This window comes from Falco peregrinus, chromosome 8, assembly GCF_023634155.1.
Source record: "Falco peregrinus isolate bFalPer1 chromosome 8, bFalPer1.pri, whole genome shotgun sequence".
In the NCBI taxonomy this organism is placed as follows: Eukaryota; Metazoa; Chordata; class Aves; order Falconiformes; family Falconidae; genus Falco; species Falco peregrinus.
The window spans coordinates 54,201,468-54,216,226 of NC_073728.1; the positions used below are offsets into that span (position 1 = coordinate 54,201,468).

General features: G+C 53.2%; 2 protein-coding genes across 4 annotated transcripts in view; both read left to right on the top strand.

The window, feature by feature from the left end:
• The window catches only part of STK10 (serine/threonine kinase 10), a 52,529-nt gene extending 49,536 nt beyond the window's left edge, over nt 1-2,993 (top strand). For both annotated transcript variants that reach the window (XM_055812128.1, XM_055812129.1), the window contains one exon: nt 72-2,993. In XM_055812128.1, coding sequence (XP_055668103.1) covers nt 72-212 — 141 coding nt within the window. In that variant the 3' untranslated portion in view covers nt 213-2,993. The remainder of the gene's footprint in view (nt 1-71) is intronic.
• Nucleotides 2,994-9,748: 6,755 nt separating this feature from the next.
• Nucleotides 9,749-14,759, top strand: part of SH3PXD2B (SH3 and PX domains 2B) — a 78,162-nt gene continuing 73,151 nt past the window's right edge. For both annotated transcript variants that reach the window (XM_055812194.1, XM_055812195.1), the window contains exon 1: nt 9,749-9,946. In XM_055812194.1, the coding sequence (XP_055668169.1) occupies nt 9,875-9,946 (72 nt within the window). In that variant the 5' untranslated portion in view covers nt 9,749-9,874. The remainder of the gene's footprint in view (nt 9,947-14,759) is intronic.

The following is a 14,759-nucleotide window of genomic DNA, read 5'->3' on the forward strand; positions in this document are numbered from 1 at the left end:
GGAGGGGACAGTGTCCGTAGCTCCAGTACAATCTCAAATACAGCTCTTGTGTGTGTTCCCTTCTGCTTAAGGCCCTAGAGGACGAGCTGAACCAGAAGAAACGCGAGCAGGAGATGTTCTTCAAGCTGAGTGAGGAGGCAGATGGACAGACGCCAGCATCCCCAACAAAACATGCCAAGTTCGTCCTGTTTAGCTCTGCGGAGAGCTCGTAACACCCCGCAGCTGGCAGGCCACCAGCTGGTATCTGCTGTGTCCCCCTGGGCTGCAGGTGGGCAACTTGGACTTGGAAGACCCTCTTGGCAGCCTCTTCTTACGACAGCACCCTCCTGTCCTCTCATTCTGAGATAAACGTGGCTTCTGTCCTGCACTGGGGGATGCTGGCTGGAAGTTTTGGTGGCTTTTCCCGGAGATGGCCTGGTCAGCACAGCTCTGGGCTAGGAAGCCGGGCAGGACCCTTTCTGCAATCATACTTGCACTGTTAGCTGGATGCATTGCATCTTACGTGAGCCTGGTGCTCACTGGGATTGTCAGCTCAGACTGAAGCAATAACTTCTCTGAACAGGAGGAGCAGGCGATGGCTCCTGCCCTCTGCGCAGGGGTTATCAGCCTCTCTCTCTGCTGTGGCCGTTCATCCTCCCAGTCCTCTGTAAGGGTTAATCTGGGGCAGAGCAGCCTTGGCCTTGTCTTAGGCTACCCTTGGCCTTGTGGCCCCCCAACATTTGGTTTAGATTTATTTCTATCTACTGTGGCCTTTTTTTGCTCAAGGGGGAGACAGTGATTTGGGGTTTTTTGCCTTTGAGGAGGGAGGGTTTTCTTTCCTGTTCCTCCCTGTACAGACTATGCAGAAAGGCTGGACATCCTTCCAAAGATGTTTCTGCTTCTTCATTGCCATGATTGCTGGCACCGCAGTCCCCCTGGCACTTAGCTAATGTTCCCTTATCAGAGACGGGGCTATAGCATAATGAAACCGTTTAGCTGGCTGCAGGCTTTTGTCTCTTAAAGAAAGTGTGTGTGTGTATGTGCAGAGGAGGAGGTTTGTAACGGTGCTCAGTCCGGTGGCGACACAATGAGATATTGGTTGCAGTCATGTGCTTTCTGCTAAGGACAAGTGAGGGGCCGAAGGGTGTTATTGCTGGAGCTCTCATGATTGCACATGTGCTTGAGGTATTTTTTTTTAAGTGCTATATTTTTCTGGGCCGTGTGGGTCAACCAGCCTGGCCACTGTGCAGTCACGGTGCAATAGGCTGCAAAGCACCTTTCAGTAGGAATAAAGGACTCTTGAAACAAGGGATGCAAGGGAAGAGGAGATGCAAAAACAGGTCATTGTAGCTTGTTACTCCCAGCATCGCTTTCTCCACTGATGCCTCATCTCCTTATGATATGCCACAGTTTCTTGGATGATTCTCCTGGCTTTGAGCTTGGAGTCACACAGCAGAGCGGCAGAGCAGTGGCAGGTCCAGCCCTCTGTCTCTTCTGCTCCATGGTGATGTGTCTCGGTTGGGCTGCTTTCCTCCATCTGCACAAAGAAGTGTTTGGCTGAGCTGCTGGTTTGGACCCAGAGCACACATTTGTGTAGGGGAACAGAGATGTCGCTGGGCAGCACCTTTTTTACACAGCCAGAAGATATAAAGTAGCACTTAAGTTTTTCTCTCTGTTGATCTCTGGACAATATTGTTTGTTTTAGGCCTGCTTCTCTAGCAAGAAAAAAATGTTTCTGCTTGAAGAAGTGGTATTTTAAAGTCTCATCTGTTGATTTGGAGACATACTGGCATTTCAGGAAAAGGTGGTGTGGGATGTGCTACACTTCTAGGTACCTAGCTGAAGGAGAAAGCCCCCAGGTCTGTAACACCTTTTTATCTGAGGAGTGCGTTTACTACCCACTTAGAGTTCATAATATATATTTATAAGCTTCTCCAAACTAGAGAGACTATATCCATTTGGGACATTCCAAGTTTCTTCTGAACCCATACCATTAATGTCTCTATTAACAAACATAGCCTAGATGGGCATCTAAGGGCTGGGACCCTTTGCAAACAGACTGCAAAGGGTCCCAGCTTTGTAGCAGCTTTTCAGTAACTAGCCTGTCCTTCTAGGAAGACTGCCAGTTCCATCTCCAGAAGCATTGACTGTACCTTTGATGTGATAGTGCCAGGTTGGGAGCTGATGTAAAATTAATGAATGCAGAGGGTTGTTCCTGAACCAGGACAGTGTGCTGGTTTGAAGCTTTTAATTGCATTATAAATGTGTTACGGCAGCTCCAGTGGTATTGTTCCTGGTCCCATTGGGGTCAGTCTGGAGCTATTCTATGGAATGGTTGTTGTCACAGAAATCAGTAGCTGGTTCCTAGCCTTCATGTGTTACATGTGACTTGCAGAAGGATGTCCTGCAGCATACTGTTCGTAATATACCTCCTCAGCTGAAGGGTGTTGCTGCTTCTGACTGCCGCCTTCACCAGCCCGGCAAGTGTCAGCTCTCTCTGGATATTGTGCAGCCATGAGGAAGAGACTATTTCTGAGGACTTTTAAAGAGCTGATGTGATGCCACCGTGGTAAATCGGTTGTCCTTCTCCAGTCCACTTATTTGCAGCCTGGAGCTAGCAATGTAATTTTGCTTTTGCTAACAGAGGGTGGGATTGGCTTTGTGTCCCCTGCCCTTCCCCTGTTCTCTGTTCCCTCTCTGGGTGTGCCAGGGCTCTAGTACCATGTCTGCCTCCTAGAAGAGGGCAAGGGAGCACATCTTATAATTGGCATGTTTACAGAGTGATTATATTTCCCTCCCCCCCCCCCCCCTTCCAAAAGAGGATGGTTTTGTTGCTTCCTGTTCAGAAGGAACGATGAATAAACCCAGCTTGTTTTTGAGGGGGAATGTGATGCCATTTTTTTAAAATGTGGCTTTGAATAAAAAGGTTTTTTAATATTTTGTAAAGTGGCTTCCGTGGGGCCACCACTATGATGTAAAGACCCTTCTAATAAAGTAACAGATGGAGAAACCTGTGCATGTGTCTGATTTGCTGCCTGATCACTGACTGTGGTCTCAGACCGACTTTGCTTCTACTCTGGGTTTTGCTAACGTACAGAAACCTCCAGAGCTAGTTCTGGCATGTGAACCTTGCAAGACTGAACTTCCAGTCCTTTAAAACAGAGCTAGTTGCTTCAGAAACACTGCTGCGGCGTGCTGCGGCTCAGTGGCAGTAGCATCTTTGCTACAAAGCTGGAACTCTGGTAGACCTTCAGCGAAGCGGCAGTTCCGTCGATGACTTGGTTGTGTGTTAAGGCGGTGCTCGGCTGACCCTGCTCGGTGAAGAGGGAGTATTGCATCGTGTCGTCTGAGGAGCCCAAACCACTTACACATGGCTCATTTTTTCCTTTTTAATTAGCTTGCTTGGCTTTAACAGAAGGTCTCAGACAAATGCCACAGCTGCCATGCTTCGGTGGGACAAGGAGGTCCTAGGGATGCCTCCGTCTCTCCTCCCACCCCATCCTCTGCTAAAGGAGCGCTTGGAACCTGGGGATGCATTATGTGGTAAGATATCGCATCCTCCCCTGTCAGTGCAGGGGGGGAGACCTCTGCTTGCTCCCTTGGGTGTTGCTCAGAAAAGCTCCCACCACCTCTGTAACCAGCCACAGGGCCTGTGTGGACTTTGTTTTCTACTCGGATATTTTTGCCTGCCAGTTTGGTTATGATTTCTTTCAACCAGATGCCCTACACCAAGCAAGGATGTGTGGTATGCAAGGGCAGCTTTGACATGAGCCCTTGGGGCTGGTGTGGTTTTTTTCCCCTCATTTTTAGAAGGTTGCTTCAGAGCCTGCCAACTTCTACCATGTTGTGGTTCCATGTGGGTTCCATGCTGGAAATGACCTTGCTACCGCTGTCCACCCCAGTCAAGTAATACTGCAGTGTGTGAGTTTAGGCGTGAGGTGCCAAAAGGGGAGTCAGCTCTGTGGGTTGTTGCTGGTGGAGTGTCAAACGGGCAGCACTATGATGAGAGAAGGGCAAGAGCAAAGCGTGAGGGTGCCTGTCTCCCTGCTGTGTGAGATGGCTAATTACATGTCTTCAGCTACTTCATTTCTTACTATCTCCTTCATTTACATGTGCCAGGATTGCGCTGTCTCCTGGGACACTGGTCAAAAATGGCTCAGTGTATCCCAGTGAAGCAGAGGAACTCACAGGAGTACTTAACTTCATCTGCATGTCCTTGGCAGTGCCTGAGGGGAGCTTCAACTGTGAGGATACTTACATTTATAAATATAAGTAAGTACAGTGTATTCCAGAAACAACTGTTATCTACTATTCTGCCCTGGTGCAGTGCTGAAAATGGAGCAAAAGTAAAAATCTGTCTTGATTTTTAAAAATAGAGATGGCAGCCCTGAAAACTTACTGGTGCTGCAGCAGCTGTAGCGTTCTCAGCTCCCCTCATTACCTCCTCTGTGCTTTGCGTCCTGTCTCCTCTGGACTGCAAGTTCCCCTGGGCTGCCCAGAGGCTTTTGCAGCATTCCTGCTGTGATGGGGATAGTGAACTCTCTGGGGGAACGAAAAGCAGGGCAGGCAGGGAGAGCCACAGGCAACAAGCCCCAGCTCTTAACTGGCTTCCTCCTATGGCTGCATCTGCTCTCCTTCCCTCACTGCAGGAGGACAGGTGGAGGCCAGCACTGCCTGGGCATTGTCCCTCAAAAGTCATCTACACCCTGTCAAGCCAAATGCTGTTGCATGTTCTGCTGCTGCGCTGGCCACTGGTTGAATTCCCCAAATGCCAAAATACCCAGGGCTTGAGCAAGCCAAGCCTCTCCAGAGGCTGGTGGCTGTGCCTTGCTGATGAGGTTTGTTGCTGCCCCTCTCCTGGGTGGGATGCTGCTGGGTGACAGACACGCGTTGCCTTGGCAGCCCATCTGCCCTCACAAGCGCCCACTGGGACTCCCCTGGGCCTGGTTTCCAGGCTTGCAAGGGATGGAGTGATGTTTGCTCTTCTTTCTCTCGTTCACTAGATGGCATGCACACTGAGGCAGCGGCAGGGCTCTGGAGCCCAGCTGCTGCCTGCACAAATGCAGAGCCAGAGCTGAGCTGTCCCGGTGCACTGAAATGTTTGTTCACTCTTTTTTTTATTCCTGGATTCATAGTTTGCTACGGCACACCTTTCACCAGATCTCTGCTGCTCATCAGTACTTCAGTATGTGGTGTCCTGCTCCACTATTGTCCTTAGGAGTTTTCTAGGTTTCCCCTGCCCACTGGCACAGGCGTGCCCGGACAGCCTCCCTCATCTGAGGGCTGAGCATCCCCTCTGTGGGGTCTGCTTCTCCCTGCTGCCAGACTTCTGTGCAGAGTGGGTGCGATCTGCTGCCAGGCTGACTCTGATGGGTGGCATCCACACCACACAGCTAAATCCTGAATCAGTGCAATCCAGCCCCGGTGACAAGGCGAGTAACCACTGCTCTGCGGGGCTTCAGCTGCAAGGATTTTTCCTCTGTTGTGGTAGGAGCATCGTCTTTGACTAATCTTTGTGAGGGAAGATGGATGTGTTTGTTCTGTGCACAGGGGAGGACCCAGGAACATTTAGCCACCAGGCATGCACTCTCAATTCCTAAGTTAAAAAGCGAGCAGCGATGGTGGACTCTCCATGTCGGACTGACCGCAGACAGTGTTTCCTCTGCAGTTCAGGGCTGACAGTGGGGTACTGCTTTCCCATTCCATTCCACCTCTGACACCTGACAGACCTCAGGGACAACCCAGCTGTGCCCAAACAGCTGGAGCCAGCTTACAGCCAAGCTAAAACCCATTTGAATATCCGAGCTGATAGCTGGCTTCTCAAAAGTCATTTTCCCTCTTGCTTTAAATTGTTCAGCTGATCCTGACAGAAGGGAGAGTGCATATGAGTCATGGAGATACTGACTCTTGGGTAGGTGTTGAGCTCTCCTGTGTGGTTATTTTGTTTGGTTTAACAATACTTCAACCTTTGGTCAGGGCAACAGATGACTTGTTTATCCCAAAACTCCCCTCAGCAGCACCCGTATGCTTGTAGCACCTCACCTCATGGTAGGAAGTGCTGCTGCCAGATCTCTGCTGCTCCTGCAGCCTTACCACCGAAGTGGGGGCCAAGCACGGGACTTGCAGGACAAGCAAACCCCCTCACATGGGCTCCCTTAGCAAATGCCTGGCAGTTTCCTTGATAAATTCCCGAGGTGCGGTAGAGCCCAAGCCAAGCTGTAAGTCTCCATAGCTGGCTTTCCTGGTGTGCCTCCCCTGGGAGGCAATCAGGTCAGCATGCAAAGCCGTGCTTCATTTGTCTCAAACAGCTCTCATCAGACTTGTTAATGACACACAGGAGCCATTTTGCAGTGCTAGCTGTGACTGTCCCCAACCTCCGCTTGTTCCTGGGTGCTCACAAGCTGTCAGGCTGCAGCTGGTGCCCAGTGCTGTCAGAGTCCAGGAGCAATGGAGTCACCTCAGCAGGTCACGGTGCTGGGGAAGCGATGCTGATGCTTATAAGTGCTTCCATTTAATTTTTGTGCAGTTGTTTGGCTCTCTGCCAACGTTTGTAGGTCTGGAGTGGGTTTGTGACAGAAGACATGGATAAAATAGCCCCCTGTGTGTAACAAGCTGTCTGTCTGATACACATGATTTACACCAGGTATGAAGGAATGGCCCAACAGACCAGCAGTATGTGGCAGTCATGGGGGTGCATCCAGGGCGGTATACAGAAAGGAGCTGGAAGGGTGAAGGTAGGAGACCAGGGTCTGGTCCCTACAGCAGATAGGTTCAAGGTGCTGTGAGAGGTCATTCGTACATTCTTTTGCTTTCCATGTCATGTATCTCCTTGTGGGGACCTAGTGGCACAGGGAAATGGATTTATCAGCAAGGAACTGCCCAAAGGTTTCATGCACCCCTGGGAGGGGAGGGTAGGTACAAAGCTTCCCCAAGAAAAGCACCTTCTGTGTCCCTTTGGGCTGCTTCAAGTTCAGGAGTGAGGTGTCCTTCGCAGTGTCACAATGTTGTCCTTTGCAGGTTCCCAACTGCGGCAGCGGAGCCGGGATTAAAGGAGAGGGGGAGGTCAGCATGGAGGTTGCTCATGAAGGTGCACAGCAGCCCAGTGTTCCACAGCAGCTAAGAACAGCCTTGTGGAGAAGGGAGTGCAGGGAACGGGCATTGTGGCTGCTAAAATGGGCAGAACTTGTGTCCCCCCACCAAATCGACCATCTGCCTCTATGCTAAAGTGATAGCCTGGAGTAAGGATTTTTGTCCCCTTGAGTCTGGTCAGTACAAGAAGACAGAAACACGAGTAGGGATGAGGCTCCTTTCAGAGCCATCTCAGAATTCCCTGATTGTTCTCACACTTTGCTTCTGCTGCTGGTCCTTACTGTGCTGGCCATCGGGACAGCTCTTCCACCTGGCTGGCATGCTGTGCAGGGTCCTGGGGGGTGGGTGGAGTGGGTGCTGCAGCTGGTAGCAGCCAGGACTCCAGCTGTTCATCAGCTGCTTGCTCAGCACCCCACTGTCCTACACCATCTCTCTGTGCTGCAGCTATCGCTGCTTCTAAAGCTACACCAAACAAATCCGGCAAGAAAACGCAGTTTAGCTTCTTCATGGATGCTGTACCTATAGGTCAAAATGCTCTCTGAATTGCATATTCTCAATTTCCTCTACCCAGATGGCTTTTTTAATTAGCGTTTTCCCCCCCGCAGACTGATCCTAGGGTTCATGGGTAGTGAGTCCAAGGTGTCTTGATGGTGGACTTGGTGTTAATGTACAGATAGACTGGGCAGCAAGATGATCAATCTGGCTATGTTGTTTTCAGTGCATGAGGGATGTAGGGTTAGTCTATGCGCTCCTGTAAAACCAAATTACCGGACTGCATCAGACCAGCTCTGCAGACATGTGAGCAGTGTCCCGAGCAGTCACTCTCTCCCCAGGTGCCTGGCACTCCCACAGTCACTGCTAACTAGAACAAACCAACACCTTAAGCAAGAGGGATGGCTGCAGCCATAACATTTGTAACTCAGTTGCGTCACTTCATTCCCTTCACCTTGCAGTTTATCATCTATTCTATTTCGTTTAGTGTGTTTCTGTGCTTCTTTTTGTGGTTTGCATATCCAATTACCTGCTTCTGTTATCCTTGTGATCCCCTTGCCTGGCCTTTCAATCCTCAGCTCTTCAGGTTACATCCTCCTCTGCATCGCTCAGTTGCAGTGCCTTCAGCTGCTCTCTACCTTAATTTCTTCTTTCAGCATGCGAAGACCAGTAATTGCTTCATTCCTCTCTTAATCCGCTTTCGCTGGTGTTCCTCAGCTCCTCAGTGTACATTTCTTCTCTTACCAACATGATGCACAGCTGCTCTGGATGTTTTCCTCACCATTCTTTGCAGGATTCAGGCATTTCAGGGCTTTAAAAAAACCAGTAAGACTCTATTTGCTGAAGCCTGGGTGCTCCACACAACAAAACCTGCAGTTCTGGTGCCTGTTGGTGCTTTCCCAGGCTTCAGCTCTTGATTAGCACATAAAGGTCCAGCCCCAGCATCAAGGTCCAGCCCCAGCATCACTCAGGAATGTCAGGGCTTTCCTGATGGGAGAAGAAAGGGGCTCTCCGGGGCCTCCTGCCCACCTACCTTAAATACACATCTGACTGAGGAGTGACAACGGGGCCAGGGTGGGGAAGGGTGCAATGTGCCACAAGTAAGCAGCCCTGCAGCAGCATGCCAGCAGGCATCAGGGAGGTCACTGGTGCGGGATGTCCCCTTCAGACAACCCAGCATCCTTCCTGCAGCCATCTCTGCAGGGGCACCATGGTCTAGGGCTTAGCTAGTGGGAGGGGGATGAAGATGAGCCCCTTGGGAGGGCGAGGGGGGGCAATAAAGCCCTGGCAACCTGCCTGCGCCTCCGTTAGTTCTCTGGGGTGGTTGTAGCAAAGTTAACAGTATAAAAAAAGAGCCACTTTTAAGGAGCTGCTAAGGAGTGAGATGAGTTGTTTATGATTAAATTAAATTCATATAAAAGCTAATGACCTGCCAGTGCAAGCCTTGAGTAACTTTATAATGTAATTAAAAGCCCAATGGGGAAGAGAACTGTGGTTATGCCACGTGCTGAGGAGCTGCTAGGAAGAGGGATGCCGTGGGTGGTGCTGATGCAGAGAACCCGGGGTCACTGCCTTGTGTCCCCTGCTGCCCCGGGGCCGAGCTGGGCAGGGAGCATGGCACAAGGAGTGGGCTGCCGCCATGGATGGGTGGGATGCAGTAGAGGTGGGATGCAATGGCTCAGCTCCCAGGGGTACACGGGTTGTGCTGGGTAAGGCGGTTCTGCTGATCTGACCATGCCAACAGCCCAGTAAGCCACCTTTTTCTGCTCGATTAATTTCCTGGATCCTTGAGGGATGTGGTTGTTCGTGGCCAAGTCAGCGCCGCCTTGGGGTCCAATGTTATGGGACATGAGCAGGGCGAGGAATCAGAACGTGGTGATGGAGCCCGCGCACGGGCCCACCTTGCCGGGCAAGATGGGCAAACCCGCTCCCCTGCACCCCCTCCCAGCAAAGGGCCAACAGCCGGCTGCACCCTCCGAAGCCCCCTGCCCTCAGACACAGCCGAGCCGCCTTCCCCCTCCCCCTCGGGCCGGGGGGGGTCCCGCACGGCGCTGCGCGCCGGCGGACACGGGCACGCGTGGGGCGGGCGGCGCCGGCCGCCCCTTTAAGCAGGCGGCAGTGGGGCCGCCCCGCCGGCCGGGATAGGCCGGGGCGGGCCGGGGCCGCCTCCCGCCCCCGGCAGCGGGCGGCTGGGCTCGGCTTGGCGCGGCGCTGCAGGCTCCGTCCCGGCTGCGTGCGCCAGTGCCTCCCCCAGCGCCGCCGCCGCTCCCCGCTTCGCCGCTGGCGCCGGGCTGCGAGGGGCAGAGGCAGAGGCATGCCCAGGCGGAGCATCGCGGAGGTGAAGGTGCTGGACGTGCAGAAGCGGCGCATTCCCAACAAGCACTATGTGAGTGGCGCGGCTCGGCTCGGCTCGGGGCGCCCCGCTCCGCCGCGCCCGGCCCTGGGCAAACAAAGGGCCGGCGCTGGGCGGCCCCATGGCCGTCCCGGCGGCGGGCAGCGGAGCCCTGGCCGCGGGGCGGCAGGGAGGAGGAGGAGGAGGAAGAAGGCAGCGCTGCCGGCTGTGCCGCTCCCACCCCCGTTGGGGTCACCCGGTGGCCCCCCCGCCAGCGAGGGGACGCGCTGCCTCTTCCTCCCGGCCCCCGCCACCCGGGGGGGCGGGCGGGACGTGGCCGCGCTGGGGGGCAGCGCCGGTGGGGACCCTGTGCGGGACCTGCCGGGGAAGCGCCGGGAGGTGCACGGGAATAGGCGGGCGGGACCTTGCCGGGGGGCTCCGAGCGCAGCCCGCACCCCGGGGGAGGCGGCGGCGGCTCCGGGGCACCCCGGGAGGTGCCCCTGCGGTGGCGAGGGAGCAGCGGCTGGCAGAGGGGCTCTGAGACCTGTTGGCTGCAGATTCCCGGGGCAAGGGACCCCCAGCACCTTCCTTCTGCCCCCGGGACTGCCGCTGGCCCCGCGAGGTGTGCCCCCCCCCCCCCCCGTGTCCCCGCGCCCCTTCGGCGTGGCTGCCCAGGGAGCACTTTCCTGCCTGCTCCAGGACATCATCCAAAATGTTGTGGGTTTGTCTTAGTTTTTTTTAAAAGGGTTGAGTTTTTTCTTTTTTTTTATTTTATTTTTTTAAATTTTATTTTATTATTTAAACTTTGGTGTGCTTCCAGGCATCCGTGGAGACCTTGTGGGTGAATCCTGGCAACAACTGTAAAACAAAGACCAAAATGTTCTCCCCACCCCGTTCACTTTGGATGGGGTGACCCAGTGACACACTGTTCAAGGCGCAGATGCGTTATGAGGATGTGGTGTTCGCTCTGGCTGGAGCGTGTCGTGTTGGCAAAGCCAGGTTCCCTGAGCTCTTGAGGGGATCAGGGGCTTCTCCAGGTCACCCCGGCTGGTTTGTGGCAGCGAGCAACAGTTGGAGGAAAGCAGAGGGCAGACCAGCCCTAGGCAGGCTGTAGGAGAGGGTAAAGGGGGCCTGTTGCTCTCTGCTTTCATCCAGGGATGTGGTGTGGCTGCTGCCGCCCCACCCCTTATCACCCCTTCTTCCTCTCCTGCCTTGCCTGCGGCTTTATCAGCCCTGGCTGAGCCTGGCCCCAGCTCCAGATGTGCCCCCCTTCCTGCCGTGTCCATCCCAGGCTTACTCATTGTAGCTGGGTTATGCATCTGATCTGGAGGAGCATGTACGTGAGGAGGTTTGCTGAGCTGTGTACGCTGCTGTTTGTCTTGGCGGATCTGTTGCACCACCGTCAGGTCCTGTAACGGGGCTTGGACCGGGTTGTCTGCAGCTGCTCCTCCGCTCTTCTTTCAGGCCTTCTTGCTCCCTTACTGGGGGCTCTGCACACCCCTTGGGACCTCTGTCCCCACGGCTGGGATGCACCCCATGGTGGACACTTTGTTTTGGGCACTGGCCCTGTTCACCCTCTACCCGCAGGAGTGAGGCGGGTGAAGTTGAGCATGGCATAGATAGTCCCTGTGAGGCTGGAAGACTGCGACGGAGGTTCCTCTACGTATGGGGGGGGCAGCAGGGGTGGGGGGCCTGCAGCAGAAGCTCCTGGGGCAGTGGGAGAAGGTGGCTGCAGGCAGCTCCTGATGGCCAGCTGTGCAGCTCCGCCACCCGCTCCCTCCTCAGCCAGCTGCTCTCGAGTCCTTAACCTTCCCCTGTACTGGTCTTGGACCGAACCCCAGCAGTGTGAGCCAGCGTGGCCGCAGCGGGGCTGAGCCCAGGGAGGGGCAGGCAGCAGCCTCCCCGGGCAGCGCTGGAGTGAACGGGAGTGCTCGCCTTGTTCAAGGGAATCGATAGGAACTAGGCAGATTCACAAAACCAGTTAATTATATAGAATGAAAACCTTGTCTTTTTTTTTTCTCCCCCCCCCCCCTTTGCTCCTCTTGCAAAGACAGGGAGAGGAGGGGCAGCAAATCATGGCTGAGTCACCTTACTTTAGATGGTATCTGCTGGCGTGCTGCAGATCAGATCCACCACAAAGTGTCTGTGTTAAACCTTTGCTCTCTGTTTTCTTGTTACTGAGCGTAAATGTGCTCTCCTCCATCCCCTGAGGCAGGCGTTTGCTGTCCCTGGGGAGGCTGGAGGAGCATGCCGGCTTTTCCTGCCATTGCCTCTGCACTGGCCTGACTGGAGAATGACCTGTGCTGCTCGGGCTCGGCCGCCTCTCTGCATCGTGGAGCTTTTCTCTGCCGGACAAAGGTGCAGTTGTGTTGGCTGTAGTGAGGCCACAGCAGAAAGTTGTGCATTCCAGTTTCCCAGAAAAGTGAGATTAAAACACTGGTTTGAAGTCCTTGTTGTTGCCAGTGGTGGAGAGCGGCCGTGGGAAAGGCCAGCTCTATTGAGGCTGGTGTGGTTTGCCCATCGCCTTGGTAATTGATGCAAAAAGAGTTGTGTGCCTGCACAAAAATGTGTGATTTTTTGCAGCTCTGATTTGAAGCAGGAGGCACAGTATTCCCCCAAACTGTGGGGCTTGTGCTGGACAAGGTGCCAGGTAGGGTTTGGGTAGCCACAGGCCAGCTCAAACATTTGTGGAGCTGAGTGTCGGGGTTTAGCTGGGGACCCCAACACAGCCCCATGCCCTCGAATGCGTGTGTGCCCATGAATGGCACTGGGTCAAATCCCGGTATCCCAGTGCGAGAGTGTCAGTGCACTGCGCCGCTTCTCACAGCGTGTCTGGTGGCCATGCTCCCCTGGAAGGGTGTTCTGGGACAACATTGCACTTGACCTATCCATCTCCCGTGCATCCTCCTTACGCTGGTGACAGAGCAGTACCTGGCCAGAGGGCGGGAGGAGCTGGACGGGTTGTTCAAAGGGAGCCCAGGCATGTTTAAACCCATTTGGGGGACAGGGAAAATGGGAATGGCCTCTTGACTGTGTTTCTCCTCCTTGAGGTGTTAGAGCCTTGGGTAGGTACTGCGGTGAGCTCTGCTGGCAGGGGCCAGGCTGGATTGCTATTAACAGGCTGTGCTCTCCCCTTGCATGCCTTTCTCCCTGCAGTCAGCCGTGTGCTCCTGGACGGCTCTTCTTGCTGCCACGGCGTTGGCAGGGTGTGAGGCTGACAAGTCTGCTCCTGTTCTTGTCAAACCAACTCCATTCACACATATGGAAGGGCCAAGGGGGGAAGGATAGCTGAGCTTGTGCCTCTGAGTGATGGGAGCCTTGAATTAGCTCTGCCGGCTGTGAAACTGGATTGCTGTACTGCATGGGCACCTCTCCTGGGCTGCTCACCCCAGATGCTTCAGCTGCACTTGAGCACCTTGTGACTTTAAGCTTTTTTGATGGGGCAGTACCTGGAAGGGGCTGTGAGAAATTATCATTTTGCAGGTGTTTGTTGCAGGACAGACTGCTCTGATCCTGTCAAGAGAGAACAACCAAGCTCGGGATCTCAGCAGCCCATCGTCCAAGTGAAGAAGGGGACTCCCAACTCCGGTCCTTCAGGCAGTGGCTGGGGGGTCACCCTGTAGTGACATTTCCCATATGATCCTGTGTTAAGTGGTTACAGCTCATGCCCCTCAGGGGCGCTGCCAGCGAGGGCTCTGGGGCCATACTACAAATCTGAAAAGGCAAAGTCCAAAAGCAAAGTTTAAAAATAATCATTCTGGGCGACGGAGTGGCAGACTGTCATTTCTACGGTCTGGCCAAGTCTCATATTCTGATAAATGAATGTTTATTCAGAAAAGATCCAAAACAAAGCCATAGTTGAAACAGACTACGTTGTCCTTTAAAGGATTTCACGCGGGGTCTTTTTATAGTTCTGTGTTTGTTATTCTCTAGTAGAAGCTCTAAAATAAATCTTTTCCCTGCTAAATCCAGATTTTGGTTGTTTTTTTGCCCTTAGGCAAGCTTCAGGACCTTTTGTTTTAATACAGCTGCAATTTGTGTCTGTTGTTCTATATGTTAATAACAATGTAATTGAATCATGTCTTCATTTCTACACCCTGTCCACCAAGAGCATTTCCATAGTTCATATAGTTTTAAAATGGTTGCAGTAGAGCACAAACCCCAATCACAGATATATAGGTCTGACAGGAAAGAGGGAGCAGCATGCTGTTTGGTTGTGTTAGTTTATAGGGAAACCTGGACTGTGCTCCCGCGGGACTTCCTTTCCCAGCCTCCACGCACACACATATCGCTTTGAAAAAGGGAAAATTAAACAAAGTGTGCAGCATACATTTATTTTGCAAGCTCAGTTAAGAGGATTGCAGACTTTAAACAGGATGGATACCCATGCATATTGAACCACCTCATTTGTTGCAGCTGCCTTGCGAAAGTAATTAACGCTGTGTGTTGGAATCTGATGCCTAGTTGATAGCATCTGTAGGTATTTTAAAACAACTTTGATGAAAACCATATTCAAAAAATTAATGTGTTCTATTTTTGATGTGGAATTGGTGATGTGATGGTAGGTGTCTCCTCTGCTCCCGTTCTTTGTAGTGGTGAGGCTGTTCATGGTTTCATTTGTTGTCCAGCCCAACCCAGTTGCTTATCTGGAATTGATTATGGAGCATTCAGGGAAGAGTGCTTGACTGGCGAGAGGATGAGAGATGTTAATCTACAGATTCAGTGGTTCCTCAGTGCCTTATACATGCAGATCGGAAGATGTCTTCTGAAGAACATGTGTCCCATGGACCTGTGTGTCATGGTCCCCTGGTCCTGACTTGCCCAGCTGGAGCAGAGCTCCGTGGGGACCTGGCACAGTATCACCTTG